At 38.0% G+C, this 16,802-nt stretch overlaps 1 protein-coding gene across 1 annotated transcript in view; it reads left to right on the forward strand.

Moving 5' to 3' along the window:
• The window catches only part of EFEMP1 (EGF containing fibulin extracellular matrix protein 1), a 65,142-nt gene extending 48,340 nt beyond the window's left edge, over window positions 1-16,802 (forward strand). Inside the window, exons 5-11 of the mRNA XM_045827694.1 lie at window positions 159-281; window positions 4,042-4,161; window positions 5,140-5,259; window positions 7,029-7,148; window positions 13,054-13,177; window positions 13,261-13,456; window positions 16,179-16,802. Coding sequence (XP_045683650.1) covers window positions 159-281; window positions 4,042-4,161; window positions 5,140-5,259; window positions 7,029-7,148; window positions 13,054-13,177; window positions 13,261-13,456; window positions 16,179-16,340 — 965 coding nt within the window. The 3' untranslated portion in view covers window positions 16,341-16,802. The remainder of the gene's footprint in view (window positions 1-158; window positions 282-4,041; window positions 4,162-5,139; window positions 5,260-7,028; window positions 7,149-13,053; window positions 13,178-13,260; window positions 13,457-16,178) is intronic.

The raw sequence follows: 16,802 nt of genomic DNA on the forward strand, positions 1-16,802 counted from the left end.
ATTTTAAATATTTCCAATATAACAGTGCCACAAAGTAATGTTTGAAAAAATAAACTAAAAACTCAGTTTCTTTAGGAAAAGTATTATGACAATACAGAGGAAATATTAACATTTTCACAACTAACTCATACCATTTACATGCCACGTGTCTTTAACAGACATAGATGAGTGCACCGCAGGGACGCACAACTGTCGAGCTGACCAAGTGTGCATCAATTTGCGTGGTTCCTTTGCCTGTCAGTGCCCACCAGGGTACCAGAAGCGAGGAGAGCAGTGTGTGGGTAAGTAAAACGGTGCAGTCAGCAAAGTCCTGTCTTGAACATCTTAATTGTTTAAACCTTGGGCATTCAAAACAAAGCACTCACGTTTATGTGGAGAATGATAGCCAACAACTGCTTATCCTTCCTTTGAATGCCAATCCACTTTTCACATTCACAAGAAAAGAACTAACTTTAAAGGCTGAATATATTCTGGACATCAAAGTGTTGGTTACACGTTACATTAAGCAAAAGCAGAAATTTGGAGTATGAATGGGACCATGAAAGCAACTGAGAGAATAATTTTAAATTAGCTATTTGGGGACCATAACACTTAAACACTGATGATATGGGGTTCATTCACTGGTTTCAGCATAACAGTTTATAAGGCAAATGGTGTGGTTCAAACCCCACCAACACCCGTAACTCACGTTCAGGCCCTAAGTGAGTTACTGAAATTCCCTATCTCACTTTTCCCTGTGTACTATGGAGATAATGCTAGCCCCACTTCAGAAGCTCATGTGCGGGAATGCTTAGGACAGTGCCTGGTCATGGGCTGAATTGCTGTGTGCTATCATTATGCAATGAGTTCACATAATAAACATTCTTTATGCTGCAAGCAGGTGCAGTGCTAGGAATGCAAAGCCAAGTGCAGCATGTGCTTCTACTTGAGAGCTCTACTTGAGCTCCCTCAAAGCAGAGGCCAGGTCTGGTTTGTGTCACTGCTGTCTCAGTTCCTGAAGAGTGCCCATCAAGTAGATGCTCTAGGCATGGTTTTTGAATGACTGGAAGAACACAGTATGGGGACGCCAACTGGCAAATAAGAGGTAAACTAAAGTGTTCTGGGCTCATTTATGAGACCCAGCACTGTGCCTGAAACTCTTTAACTGACTCCCGCCATCCATTGATTTACATACCACCTTTTATCATGGAAGTGAAGAGTCCTTATTTTCTCTGAGAAACAGAGGATCAGGATATGGGGACAGGCAACCGGCATCCATTTTCGCCTGAGAATGTGGGCTGTTGATGTCAGATGTCAACACTGAGCTCCTCGAGGGCCCCAGTGGAGTTCTGCCTGCCATGGGCTGTTCCTAGAGGCTGGGGTTCCTACCCGGCCTCCAAGGAGGGCCCAGGCTTTGCAGGACTGAAGCTGTGATTTAGGAACACACTGTGTGGAAAACTCCACAGACACCAAAGTTTTGTCCACTGTATTAGCCAGGAAAACAAACAATTGAGAGCATAAAAAGTATAGAAAAAGAACTAACCCAAACTACCATGGAAGAACGAAAGAGAATGGAACATAAGGTAATAACTCTTCGATATGGTAGGAGGAGACATTCTTTAGTCTCATCATGTGGTATTCCTCTCACCCACAGAATCGTTTCTACATTACTCAACAGAGCATAAGAAGTCTTCTTTAATCTGATTCTTGCCAAACTTTTAACAACCCTCTCCCACAAAAAAAAAAAATCCTCCAGCTTTATCCCACATACTTCATCAGTGTCACGCTTTGGTGCCTCTACATCAGCTCTTTCAGCACCAGGAACATGCACTCCTGGCAAACTCTTATGTAACTGTCAAATCCCACCTCGGGGTCATTTCTTCTGGGAAGTTGTCCATGATCTACCCTAATATAATTAGTCACCCCCTCCTCTAAGGTAGAACTTCTCAAATTTTGATGGATCCTTTTTGTAGATGTCCTATCTGTTGTATATTAATTCTTCTACAAACAACAATAGAAATGTTGTGATAACACCAAATTGCTATTTCTAAACAACTACTCTCATTTTCTGTACCTACTTGTTACAGACTGGTCCAAATAGTCCATGGACTAGCCGTGGTCAGCAGCCCACACTTTGAGTAGCACAGTGTTTCTTCTGTCCCTTATACACCTTCCTATTGTCAGTCTCATCATCCTATGTAGTAAACTGTTTGCATGCCCATCTTCCATACTAGATAGGGATAGAACGTGTGCACATTTATCATCATTATAAACATGCTAAACACAATGCCAGCAAATAGCAATGGCTCAATGAATGTTTACTGGTTATAAAGACACACATCATTTATTCATCGAATATTTATTGAGAGTTGACTATGTGCCAGGCCTTGTCTTAGGTGCTGAGACATCTTGCACAGATTCATAGCCCTCATAGAACTATTAGAAAGTACCATGCATACATATCAGCCATTGAGACTTGCATCTGGGTGTAACACTGGGTACTAGGAAGAACTGTGCTAAAATTACTCTTAGTTGGTATGATGTTTCCATTCATTCAACTAATGTTTATTGAGTATCTACTATGCCAGGACCTGTTCCAGGTATTAAGTGTACAGCAATGAACAGACAAAAAATACTCCACCTCCACCTCAAAAGGAAGAGATAGGTCTTATCTGCAATGCATTATAGTAAGGGAGACAGACCAGAAGCAAACAAACACATAACAGTGTCAAGGAGTGTCAATGGCTACAAAGAAATACAAACCTATAGGGGGATAGATAATACAGAAGAAGCTATTTTATAGGGATGGTCAGAGATGGTCTTCCTGAAGTGACATTTGAGCAGACACCTAAATAAATGAGAGGGGAAGCCATGTGCAAATCACTGTCATTTGTTTCAATATTCAAGTTAAATCAATAGATTTTGTAACTTATCAATAATAGCCCCCATTTATTTCTACCTGTTTTGTGTAAGGAAGTTTGCCTACATTATGTCACGTAATCCTTCCAATAATTCTACCCCATTGTTGCACAATTACTTACAGAGAAGAAAACGCAAGCTGGGAGAGGTAAACCCCTAGCTAGTAATTGCCAGGAGTTTGAGATTCAAACTCAGATTACCCTGAGGCTACTTGAACACAATGCCTCCTACACTTTTAGTCATTAAAGTGCCAGAAGAACTGGGCATAGAGTTTTGTTTTCACTCTTTTTTTTTCACTATAAGATAGTGTCACTGTATAGTCTTACATTTTCCATGCATAATTGTTATGTTTAATTATGCGTGCCATGTCGGAGTTGTCACAACGTGTACAGTCATGAATTAATGTAGTTTTATTATGCTTCTAAGATGTTAGTCCTACTCTACAAGTTCTCAGCTGAGCGCTTTATGGTTGGAAATACTTATAAGAGAAGGACATGGCTGGAACGCTTCATTGATGTGTCAGAAGGGCACTTTTGTTTAGCATCCTGTTCCTTCCACAGTGTTCTTTCATTTGATGCTCACAGAAACATTGTAAGATACACATAATAAGCATTACTATCCACATTTTACAAAAGTAAGAACCAAGATACTGAATGTTTAAATGAATGTGCCAAAGTCACCAGCTAAAGAACAACCTACTCCTTCTTTCTCTTCATTTTATGCATCTCACTCAATTCTTCAATAGTGCTTTTATACTTCTATCTTTATAAAGGTTTTAGTCTTCAAACTGACATTCTCATATATATGTGAAATAGTTTTAACTACTTTTCTCTCTTTTAAGTCTTAACCCACCCAGCCAGGTTTATGTAGTCATTGTTCTTAACATCTCACTTAACTGCAGAATGCCAGATCTAAGTATATTTAAAACACATCTACCCTAATTTTAAAGAAAGAACATAATTACTTTTTAAATTTAATCTTTATTGTATTTTCTTCTTTTGCCAATTAGTCCCCTTATGCTCTTTTAAAGTGAGGTCCTCTCTAGGTAGGTTTTCTAGATAATGTTTTCTGAGAGCTTGAGAGCAAACAGCTGTGGATAATCAATAATGTAGTTCTCTTTGTGATGTATGCCTGGTAACCTAGATATAGATGAATGTGCAATGCCTCCATATTGCCACCAAAGATGCGTGAACACGCCAGGATCGTTTTATTGCCAGTGCAGTCCTGGGTTCCAGTTGGCAGCCAACAACTATACCTGTGTAGGTAAGCCTTTTGGGAACCGCCTTCCTGACTAACTGATCTCTCTCTTCAAAAAAAAGCAAACCTATGCCGCATTGCAGTAATTCTAGTCTTCAGTTTTGTTGAGTGAACTGGTTTCCATCAACTTCCCTGAATAAAGCTGAAAAGACAGCAACCAATCTGTTTCTTAAAACACTTCAAGATGTGAATGGAAAACTTTGTTAATCTTGGTTTTAGTTCTCATCTGTGGTGTATAAAAAATACAAATCCATTGATATACACACACCAATTAGTCAACAGTGTGTGATATAAAAGCTGAAGGTGCCAAAGGGGTTACAGCAAGTTCAAGTACATAAACATTCCTCTGAAAGCACATCTGATTTTTCATGCTTCTTCTCCCCTTTCAGAATGCAATGTCACAGTACACAATTTTGAGACTGGCATGACATGGAAAGAATCTAGTGCAGGAAAAAATGCCTTTTCACAATATTTTCAGTGCCTTAGAGCATTGCAAAACTCTGTATGGGTCTCAAAGGCTTATGTTATAATTGCAATGGAATTTAACAGAACCCATTTAAAAAGTAATAAATAGCACAGATAAATCTTCACTACAGCATGCTGAGAGACCGTATCAGTATGAGTGTCTTATATTAATTATTTATAGACTTGGCATTTTGCATCTGAACAACAATAAAAGAAAATAGACACTGGAATGTATATTTATTAGAATCATTAAATTCTTTTGGAAAGATTCATCAAACCATAAAATAACTGTCATTCTCAGCAAAATAACTGTCATTCCGGTATTTCTAAAGGAAGGAAACAACAGATCTTTGATGTTGTTTCAACAAATATGAAACCTGGATGGATATTCTCCAATGAGCTTCTGTAGGGCAAGGAATCCAGCTAGGGAATTACTTATCATTGAATGACATAGGTACAAAAGAGCAAAGATATGTTTAAAGACATCAATATATAAATGTATATAACTTCTCCTTTCAGACATCAATGAATGCGATGCCAGCAATCAATGTGCTCAGCAATGCTACAACATTCTTGGTTCATACATCTGTCACTGTAACCAAGGATATGAGCTAAGTAGCGACAGGCTCAACTGTGAAGGTAAAATATTTTTCAAATAATTCTTAATAAGACTCCAATCCCTTTGCTATCCTTTTATTTGATTATGTACCTGTTTATGAAAACAAATTTTTATCCATGAAAATTGTATCCTAAAGTCCAGTTAATTCAATTGCAACATGGACTTTTTAGTATGTTATCAAGAAAATGGAGAAGAAAAAAAATGACTGAAATGTTAAATGCAAGGTGGGTTTAATAATTAGAAGTATGCACCAGTGTCTCACTTCTCAAAGTGGGATCCAAGGGTCAGCAGCATCAGCACCTTCTGGGAGCTTACAGGAAATGCAGAATCTCAGGTCCCAGCCCAGACCTAATGAGTCAGATTCTACATCTAACTCTGGGTAACTGTTATGAACATTTAAGTTTGAAAGATGCTGACTGCATGTCAGAAACATTAGGATAAAAACCAAGATACCTGGACCCTAGTCTTATTCCTGTTAATGTGTACCTTGGGCACATATCTGAAGTTTCCTAGGCTTCACTTTCCACATAACTAAAGAAGGCCTTTAACTGAAGGGATGGCCTTCAGAGTCCACTGCACATGCAAGTTTCAATGCGTAATTTAAAAGACATAAGACATCCTGAGGAAGTGCATCAACACTTGATGCCTCTCACTTCCTCATGGACCTTCCCTACTTAACTTGGGGCCACAAAGGTCATACTTCACCCAGAGACACCTTGCATCATGCTACTGTGCTCAAAACCAAAAGGGACTGGCTCTGGACACCTGCCTCTACCCTCTAAGCAAATTATAGGGGCCTCACCATTGAGAAATGCAAAACCTTTTTCTCCTGAATGCCAGACCCTGCCAGGATGTCACCTCTAGAAGCTAGCACAGCAATGGGACTTAAAGTTCAGTGATCAGATGAACTTGGCAACAAAGCTGTCCAATTTCTGAGAAAACAAATATGAATGTGCACCTTTGATGGGTCTGCAGAGCCCAAAGTGAAAAGGATCAGCCACAAACCAGTTCATTCACTCTGCTCAGCTCAGATGGCCAGGTCCAGGATTTGACCAACTGTCAGCAGTGATTGAGCAAAACTGATGGCAAGACAAATTCTGTGCTATGAAGTTCTAGAAGATCATTTCAAACGGTGTGCTGCAAGAGGCACACTAGTGTGCCACAAAAATTATTAAAACATGCAATACCTATTTCGTCAGGGGCACTGATCATTTCCCTTAGATCACAGGTGGCAAACATAAGGCCCACAGGCCAAATCCGGCCCTCCCCCTTATTTTATCCCACCCAGCACCTTGTTTCTACACAGCAGCAGTGCCGAGCTCCTTGCCCCTAGTTAAGGAGTAATACATTTATACAGTCCTAAAATTACATTTGGTCCTGTAAAGGCAACTGCAAGGCTGATGTGGCCCCCGTGAAAATAAGTTTGACACCCCTGACTTAGACTGTCAAATTAAAAAAAATGACACAGCCAACACAACAATAGCCATCTGGTGTGAATGGATCAAAATTATACCTATTTTTTGTCAGATCAGCAAAAAATATAATGTATTTTTTGGCATGCCACAGAATTTTAGTAATTAGTTTATGTGTGCCATGAGATGAAAAAGGTTGCAAGTTGCTGTTCTAGATGAAATGAGCCAATATTGTTAGAATTTGCCCTTGAGCTTGTTATAAAGTATTGTATTTCTATTTCAGAGTTTGCAGTGCTTTTATTCTCTTACCTCATCTAAAAAAAAATCACCAAAGTAGTTTTTGAATTTTGTGTCCTTGCTCTTCTCTGATTCAACAGACATTGATGAATGCAGAACCTCAAGCTACCTTTGTCAATATCAATGTGTCAATGAACCTGGGAAATTCTCATGTATGTGTCCCCAGGGATACCAACTGGTGAGAGGCAGAACATGTCAGGGTAAGTTTATTGTTTCTATAGCTGCTATTTTCTGTTTTAACTAGGAACAACAGAGAGAAATTATAGGATTCTCTACTGTAGACTTTTTATTTTTTCCACCTGGAATATACAAGTCGAGGTCTTTTTGTTCCCTGTTTATTATGAGATATGCACATCTCATACAGAGGGTATTCACTAAAAAAAAAAAGAGAAGGATACTTACTGTTAATACCTACTTCCCTTGAAATTTAAAGTAATTGTTTTTCTTAAAATATAAATAACTTTAATAAAATATTGATATCCCTTCTATATAGCCTATGTAATTTTCATGATATATGTCTTCCAAGCATCCACCAGAAAAGAATCAATTATTAAAATATTTCACCATGAATTTGAGTCCAGAGCATAAGCTTAATATGTGGGTTAGGCATACCGTAAACCAGTCTTGGTTCTCTTACGCACCAAGATTATAAATTGGGTAGTAATTTAGATTTTGAGAAAATTATCCTCATGTATATATTGAAGTGTGCTTGAATTCTTTGGCAAAAAAACTGTTGATTGAAAAATACCTAATGTCGTTAGTCAAAAAACATATATGAATGACCCATGGACGTGGGCAACGGCATGGGGCTTGACAAGTCGGGGGGTGCTGGGTGGAAGGGGGGCAAAGGAGAAAAAAATTGAAGCAGTAATAACATAAACAATAAAATATTAAATTTAAAAAATAGCTAATGTCCTGGGATCCTGTTTAGAAACAAACATTCAAGTGATCTTCACACACACACATAGGCGGAAGAAGTAACTCTACATTGCAGGATTTCAGCCAGAGTCTCTTGTGAAGATTTGAAAGTATGCACTCTCTTCTCACTACCATGAATGCTGCACATAGCTTCAAATTTCTTTCTTAAAAGGGAAAAGGCAGATCAGAGAAAACACTGCTCAGATAAAACCAAAAATGTAGATAATCCTGGAAAAGCTAGTACAAACACATTTAATAAGGCAATGAGAAAATGAAAGAAATGACTGAACTTGAAGACAGAAAATCTGTTTGAGTACTAGCTGTACTGCATTCTATCTGTACAATATTGAAGAAATTACCAAATTTCTCGAGTGTCAGCTTTCTCATTTCGAAAGGGAATTGAGGGAGGGAAATGGAATACTGGTAATATACATAAAAATAATTGGTATGATGAGTAGCAAATCTTCTCTAGAGAGTCTTTTTTAATCAAAATTGATAGGGGACACCTGGCTGGCATATCTCAGTGGATTGAGCATGGGCTGCGAACCAAAGTGTCGCAGGTTCGATTCCTAGTCAGGGTACATGCCTGGGTTGCAGGCCATGACTCCCAGCAACCACACATTGATGTTTCTCTCTCTCTCTCTATCTCCCTCCCTTCCCTCTCTAAAAATAAATAAATAAAATCTTTAAAAAAAAATTGATAGGGGACACAAAGGGAAAGGAAAAGATCAAGAAAGGAGACCCTAAGGATTCTCAGTCTGTATCATGACTTTACAGAAAAATATTAACTCAGAGGAACATCCACTGACCTGGGATTTATTAGTATGCATGTGATTGTTCAACTAGATTCCAGCCACCAACTATGAGCACAATCAGATTCCAGCCACCAACTATGAACATCCACTGCACAATTAGTAACGTTGTGCCCCTTTCCAGGTTACTAAAGACTCTGTAATGTTAACTGTGAAAAAACTTTGCATTCCAATGATTTTACCTTCTGAACCCTAACTGGGACTTTTAACATGAGCATCTTAACCAATTTCGCTGGAGTTCTTCAAACACTGTCTGTGTGTTCCTCATCATAAATGGATTTGATACTCAGTGAAAGACAGGAGCAAATTAATGTACAGTAGAATCTTACCTGCCCAGTCTGTATCTCTGGAAACATTAATATCTGTTATAATTAAAAGTGAAAATGCACTGAAATTTCAAATAAAGGATTCATGAATGTTATATCTCAAAGATATGCAGCTTCAGAATGTGTGGCTATGCCAACTTTTAAAGCACAAAGCAATTGGTTTCCCCCACTAAAACCATCCCTTCCCAACCTCACCACAGACTAAGGTAAAACTGGGAGAGTGGATTCTTACATTCCTCTAAAAGGTTTATTTTGAGGTTGAAATAGTTTTTGTCATTCCTATAGTCTTCTGAAAATTAAAATGGGGTGGGTGGCAGAAGAGGGACAAGAGGACAAAAAATATAGACAGAATATATATACACATAGATACATTCATCAAATATGTTAATATTATTAATAATTTCTGGAAAACCTTCCAGAATGATTAAGATGTCAATTATGCTAGGCTCTAAATTAAACTACTGAAATGTATGAAATTATATATTTTTTCTTTTTATTTAAATATTTTATTGTTTATGCTATTACAGTTTTCCAAATTTTTCCCCCTTCCCCCCTCCACCCAGTCCACCCCCTACTCCCACAGTCAATCCCCACACCATTGTCCACATCCATGTGTCATTCATACACATTATTTGACTTCCCTTCACCTTCTTTCAACAAACGCATAAAATTACTACATAAAATTTCTTTGTGCTGCTGTTGGACTCCACATTACAAACCACTCTTATTTTTCCCTGTAGCTAAACAGCGTCTTTATTTTTTTTAAAAAAGTAAAAAATATTGAAAAGACAATTCAATTGTGATTTCTTCTGAGAAATTTCAGTTCTTTCTTTAGCCATAGCCAGTCCAAAAGAAGACACTTCTTGTAACTAACTCTTGGAAACCCCAGAGCTTTTCTAGTCTTCTTTTGAGTGCCAGCTACTTTAGCCACTTTGGAAACTAAAGAAAGTTCATTCTCTCTCTCTCTCTCTCTCTCTACCACCCAAAAAAGACAAGACATGGAATTATTCTCATTTAGAGGTTGCAGTACCTTACATGGAAACTTGCCTGTCACTAAGTGTATGAACTTGGGTCAGCTACTTAACCCTTATTTGTTTTTTCTCCATGTCAAATAGAAATAATATCTTTCTCATCTATCTCCATGTGGTTTGTGTGAGGAGCAACTTAGTTCACTTTAATATATTTCTTAAAAACTCATGTGCCCACAATTGCATTAAATCTAGGTGATAAAGAGATATAAAGATATGTTCGAGAGCCTTACCCTCAGGGAGTTTACAAGATAATAGAGCCCTTACCCTCAGGGAGTTTACAAGATAATAGAAGGGTGAAGACAGTGTGTATTTCTTTTTTTAAAATTATTTTACTGTTGTTCAATTACAGTTGTCTGTATTTTCTCCCCACCCCCTCCAAACCCACCTCCCTCCCTTGCTTCCACCCTCCCCCTTGGTTTTGTCCATATGTCCTTTCTGGTAGTTCCTGAAAACCCTTCTCCCCACTGCCCCCTCCCCCCTCCCCTCTGGTTATTGTTAGATTGTTCTTAATTTTGATGATTCTGGTTATATTTTGTTTGTTTTTTTCTTTTGTTGATTAAGTTCTAGTTAAAGGTGAGATCATATGGTATTTGTCCGTTACTTCCTGGCTTCTTTCACTTAGCATAATGCTCTCCAGTTCCATCCGTGCTGTCACAAAGGGCATAAGCTCCTTTCTCTCTGCTGTACAGAATTCCATTGTGTAAATGTACCACAGTTTATTGATCCACTCATTTGCCGATGGGCACTTAGGTTGCTTCCAGCACTTGGCTATTGTAAATTGTGCTGCTATGAACATTAGAGTGCATAGGCTCTTTTGCATTGGTGTTTCAGGGCTCATAGGGTATAATCCCAGCAGTGAAATTGCTGGGTTAAAAGGCAGTTCCATTTTTAGTTTTATGAGGAAATTGCATACTGTTTTCCACAGTGGCTGCACCAGTCTGTATTCCCACCAACAGTGCACTAGGGTTCCCTTTTCTCTGCATCCTCTCCAACACTTGTTTGTTGATTTGTTTATGTTGGCCATTCTGACTGGTGTGAGGTGGTATCTCATTGTGGTTTTAATTTGCATCTCTCTCCAATGGCTAGTGATGCTGAGCATCTTTTCATATGGCTTTGGGCCCTCTGAATGTCCTCCTTGGAGAAGTGTCTGTTCAAGTCTTTTGCCCATTTTTTAATTGGGTCTTTTGTCTTCCTGGGATGGAGTCATGTCAGTTCTTTATATATTTTGGAGCCCTTGTCTGAGGTATCATTGGCAAATATGTTTTCCCATGCAGTTGGTTCTCTTTCTATTTTAATACTGTTTTCTTTAGCCGTGCAGAAGCTTTCTATTTTGATGAAGTCCCATTTGTTTATTCTTTCCTTTATGTCCCTTGCTCTATGGGACATATCAGTGAAAATATTGCTGCATGGGATGTCTGAGGTTTTCCTGCCTATGTTCTCCTCTAGGGCTTTCATGGTGTTGTGACTTATATTTAAGTCTTTAATCCATTTTGAGTTTATTTTTGTGTATGGTGTAAGTTGGTGACTGAGTTTCATTTTTTTTTTTTGCATGTAGCTGTCCAGAAAACAAACAAGCAAGCAAAATATAACCAGAGACATTGAAATTAAGGACAAACTGACAGTAACCAGAGGCAAGGTGGGAGGGGATAATGAGGGAAAAGGGGGGAAGTGTTTTCAGGAACATGTATAAAGGACACAAGGGAGGCGGGATCAGGGGTGGGAGGTGGGGATAGCTGGGGTCTGTGGGGGGAGTAGTGGGGGGAAAATGGAGACAACTGTTCTTGAACAACAATAAAAAAAGTTTAAAAAAAATGATGCAAAGCAGAACACAATAAAGGTCCAAAAGAAGAAACTGAGGTGTGAGAATTCAGAGAGGAGAAAGAGATCATATCCCAGCTACTAGCCCATGCCTAGCTTGCAGCAAGGATTTGATAATTTACTTATGCAATGAGTAAATTAACAAATGAAAATATCCAATTGTGGGGAAAGAATGATATGGAAAAGGCTTATACTGGGTAAAATCTAAATCACTAGTCAAATGCAAAGGGCAATATACATAGATAAGGATGTAGATAATAATATAATTATTGTTGCTGTTCAGGTAATAGCTCTCTAGTGAAACTGTTCTCTCAGGTGTTATCTGGGAGCTGCTAATTCCCAAATCTCAAATTGGTCTCGGTCTAGCCTGGCCTGTCCACTGCCCTCCTTCCCAGGACTCTCTCCCCCTCTGACTTCCTTGTGCTGCTTTTTCCTGGGTTGCCTGTCATTACTGACACTCCCTTTCTTAGTTCCTCTTCTTCCACACTGTCTTTGAACAGCTATGCTCTACAAGGTGGAATACTTTAGAGCTTCATTGCTATGCTGTGCTTCCTCTGGAGAGTATAATCCACTCCAAGAGTAAGAACTCTCCACCAGCATGCTATTGCTTACTGTAACCACATTTGTACACTTTACCTTTCTCCAAAGCTTCTGAGACAATAAACTGCCCTCTTCATAGTTTTTGCTTGCTGCTTTCTCAGCCTGGAAGGCCCTCCCCACCCAAACCAGGAAAATCCCATTAAACTACCACCCTTCAAAGCCACGTTGAGATGCCCCCCTCCTTCTTCAGCCTTCCCTAGTTCCCCAGGAAGACTTAATCAGTTATGCTTTGAATCTTCCACTGCACTTATCAATCTCTCATTTAATTCCATTTTATTTTAAAATTAACTGTTGTCATAGCTATATTCCTAACTAAATCATAACCTCCCTGAAGTCAAGCGGTATCTTCCACTTTTATATAAGCAGCATTTGGCTTTGAATTCAACATATAAACAATAGGTGCTTGAGAAAATATCATGAAAGACATATCAATCTGTCTACAATGGCTCAATTAAATGCAATGAACACAGGTCCCATCCAGTCTTGTATCTAAAAACGTAAGTCCAGATTCCCAAACACCTCCTTCCTTGAAAACCTGGATCTGTCATTTAAACAATTTACTTAAATCACTTAATTTACTTTGACCCTATGTCTCTACAGATATAAATGAGTGTGAGACCACAAATGAGTGTCGGGAAGATGAAATGTGTTGGAATTATCATGGTGGCTTCCGTTGTTACCCACGAAATCCTTGTCAAGAACCCTATGTTCTAGCATCAGAGAAGTAAGAAAATCAAAACTTCAGAAAGTGAGAATTTCCTGGTCTTACCAAATCAAGCTATTGAATATTTCTGTTTGCCTTTTCAGCCGATGCATTTGCCCAGTCTCCAATGCGTTGTGCCGAGACCTTCCCCAGGCCATAATCTATAAATACATGAGCCTCCGATCTGATAGGTCTGTGCCATCAGACATCTTCCAGATACAAGCCACAACCATTTATGCCAACACTATCAATACTTTTCAGCTCAAATCTGGAAATGAAAATGGAGAGTTCTACCTAAGAGTAAGTATCCTAGGACAGCCTTAGCTGTCGAGAAAGGTTCAAGTTCATTATTGTTGTTTGGTGGTGTTCACATGGAAAGAAAGCTAACATTTAAGGAATTTTTATACACATTATCTCATTTAATCCTCTTGGTAACACTGTAAGATAGACATTAAATATGTACCTCCATTTTTTTACAGAAGAGAAAAATGAGACTCAGATTAAGTAGTTTCTCTAAAGTCTCTTGGATAACAAGCTATAAACTCTAATGGAGTTGCTGTGACCACCAAAACAAGCATGCACACACAAACACACACACTCCAAATAGATACTACAAATTAGTGATAGGTATTTAATGGTACCCAGAAAAAAATTCCTGGAGACCTTTTCAAAAATCATGAAGTCCTTATTGTTACGTTTACAGGATTATTTACACTTTTGCAAACTAAAACCAGGAAGTCCCTGAGAAGTGATCCCAACCACCTGCAACAGGCGTGCGTGTCAATAGTCGTGCCGCTCTTGCAAACCTCCAGGCAGACAGTATGAGGTCACCATTGTGTTTTCCCTTTCTTTCATTGCCTATATGAAATCTTCCTCTGAATTCTGCCATTTCTTTCTTCACCGTGTCTCCTGGGTTACTTTTGCTTCCCCGGGCCCCTGCTTCTCTTCCTTTAAACTTGCTCTTCACACCACCCCCAATCTCTCCAACAGGTTCCAACTAGATTTCCCTGACTCTAGTGCCTCAGCCACGCAGTCCCCTACCCTCCTCCCCACACACACACAATCTCAGCAAGTTTATTTTAGGTTAAAATTCTGACATATTTTAAATATGGCTCACCACTTCATGTGAAAATGATGGCACCCCACCAAGCAGTTTACAAGGTTACGGTAACTGTTTCACACTAAGGATGTTATTCATCCAGTTTTAATTTTCTCAAAACTCCTTTGGGCACTCTTCATTTTTAATCAAATTTTAAAGTCAATATTTCAGTTTGAGAATATGAAAAGTAAATTAGGAAATTCATCCCTGTGGTAAAGTTTACAGATTTTTAATGTTTACACATTTACGCTGTTCTTTGCTATATCAAGTTCCCTTCCAGCTCCAGAATTATGTGATTCTGTCTCTTTGCCAGTAAATTAGAAATGATTAATTTCTCATGACCAACTTCTGAAGAGAAAAAACAAACCCAAAATACAATATATTCCTATCCTTTTTTTAAATAGCCAAGAATAAACTTCTGTAACATTTGATGCTTTAAATTTGAGATAGGCTAGACAATGTAAGAAGTTTACTCTGAATGGATTTCACACAGTGAATTTAATAATTCTAGTCCAAACAAAGAACATTGTTTGTAACCCATGGCAATAAAATAGGTTCATCCAGAAATCTTCTTTAAAAATAATTTTCCACTTTAAACTTTTAACTATAATTTAAGAAAATAAAATTTCCTAGCAGTATCAACAAAAGTGAAGTAAAATTCAAGCATGCTTGTTCCTTGCAATAAACATGGCACTAAAAGTTTTATGATTCATATCAGTGCATTCATCGAGTTGATGTTTTCAAATACACTTAGTGTTTCTCTCAAGTAAAATCCTTGTTTCTAATGAATGATCTAAAACAGTGCCAATTTTGATATCCTAGACTTAAGTAATATTAAATTATTTGAAACAAAAACTATTTAAAATAAAAAGATATTTCAAAACTATTTCTTATCACATCATTTAAAAAGTTGTTGAATCAAATCCTACAAAACTTCTCCACTAAAATTCCATTCGTGTAGAAGGTATTTAATGCCTAAGAATCAATTAGAAGGTCTTAATTAAGCTGAGCATCTATCATGCTCAGCTCCATACTAGGTGAATGTTATACATAGTTCCTTATTGCAAAGAGTTTTAAATATTACTATGTGGTAAAAAATAATATCTATGAGAAAAGAAGGGGGAAAGCTTGAGTTTAAATCCATGGTCCAAGAATTAATAAATGGGCTGGAATAGTCAAAGAATATTTCTTGGTGGTCATGAGCCTGGACCTGAACCTTGAAAGGATCTGTGTTATACAGGATATTATTTATATTCCTTTTGGGAAGAATACTGAGAAAACCTTCTTCCCTAGAAAAGGGGATATATCATAAAGAAGTACTACATGAAATTCAAGGTGCAATACCATCGTCCTCCCATCCCACCCAATATCTGTCCTCCTTTACTGAGCCCTATTTTTCTTTACAGCCTTTATCAACACTTGCATAATATTCACTTGTCTAGGTCACCCACTAGAGTGTGAGTGTAATAAGAGCAGAGAGTTTAGCTGTCTGTTCACTCTTCTGTGCACCGCACATAGAGTGGTACCATCCAGTAGATGTCTCTTCATCTACTAGAATGTAAACACATCCACAATGTTGAGAAGTGAAAGACAACAACTTCGTTCACCAATTCAAGTTCTCAGATTATCCTCTGAACTCCAGTCTCTATAAAGGCTGGAAATATTCAATAAGAGTGGAGAGAACATTAACAGAGACGGACAAATAGAAAACAAAGAAAACATCAGGCTCCTGTAACTTGGAACTAATGACTGTGGACAAGAGGTAAGACACAAGAATTGGAAGCAGGAAGAGACTAGGAGTAAATTTTATCCCACCCTCAAAATTCTTCTCCTATTTCTTACAGGAGGTATACTCACAAAAAAATAGAAATGTCAATCCAAAAAAAATTATTTTCTCCCTTCCTCTTTTTTCTTTTACTTTAGCCAACAAGTCCTGTCAGTGCAATGCTGGTGCTGGTGAAGTCGCTATCAGGACCAAGAGAGTATATCGTGGACCTAGAGATGCTGACAGTCAGCAGTATAGGAACTTTCCGCACAAGCTCAGTGTTAAGACTGACAATAATAGTGGGTCCATTTTCATTTTAGTCTTTTAAAAGAGTCCACTTTAGGCATTTAAATCAGCCAAAGAATATTGTTACCTTAAAGCACTATTTTATTTATAGACACATCTAGTACATCTACATCTATATACTGTACACTCACCAATAATTCAAATAATTACACCATGGTATAAAGTGGGCATTTAATCTGTAAAGATTCAAAGTTTGTCTTTATAACTGTATGTAAATTAGACATTAATCCACTAAACTGGTCGTCTTCAAGAGAGCTAAGCATACTCTATACAGTGAAACTTGGAATCTTCTCTGTAAAAGTGGGACCAAGCAATGACTGTCTTCTGTGGTGCTTAAGGAACCTCACTATAGCCCCACTAAGTCTCATAAGGAGGCAGCCATAATAACATTGAATAGCAAGTTCAAGAATGAGTTTTTTAACTGCTTTGTAAGAAAATGGAAAAAGTCAATAAAGATATATTTCTTTAGAAAATGA

This window comes from Phyllostomus hastatus, unplaced genomic scaffold, assembly GCF_019186645.2.
Source record: "Phyllostomus hastatus isolate PE091 unplaced genomic scaffold, TTU_PhHast_1.1 phas_scaffold_78, whole genome shotgun sequence".
Lineage (NCBI taxonomy): Eukaryota > Metazoa > Chordata > Mammalia > Chiroptera > Phyllostomidae > Phyllostomus > Phyllostomus hastatus.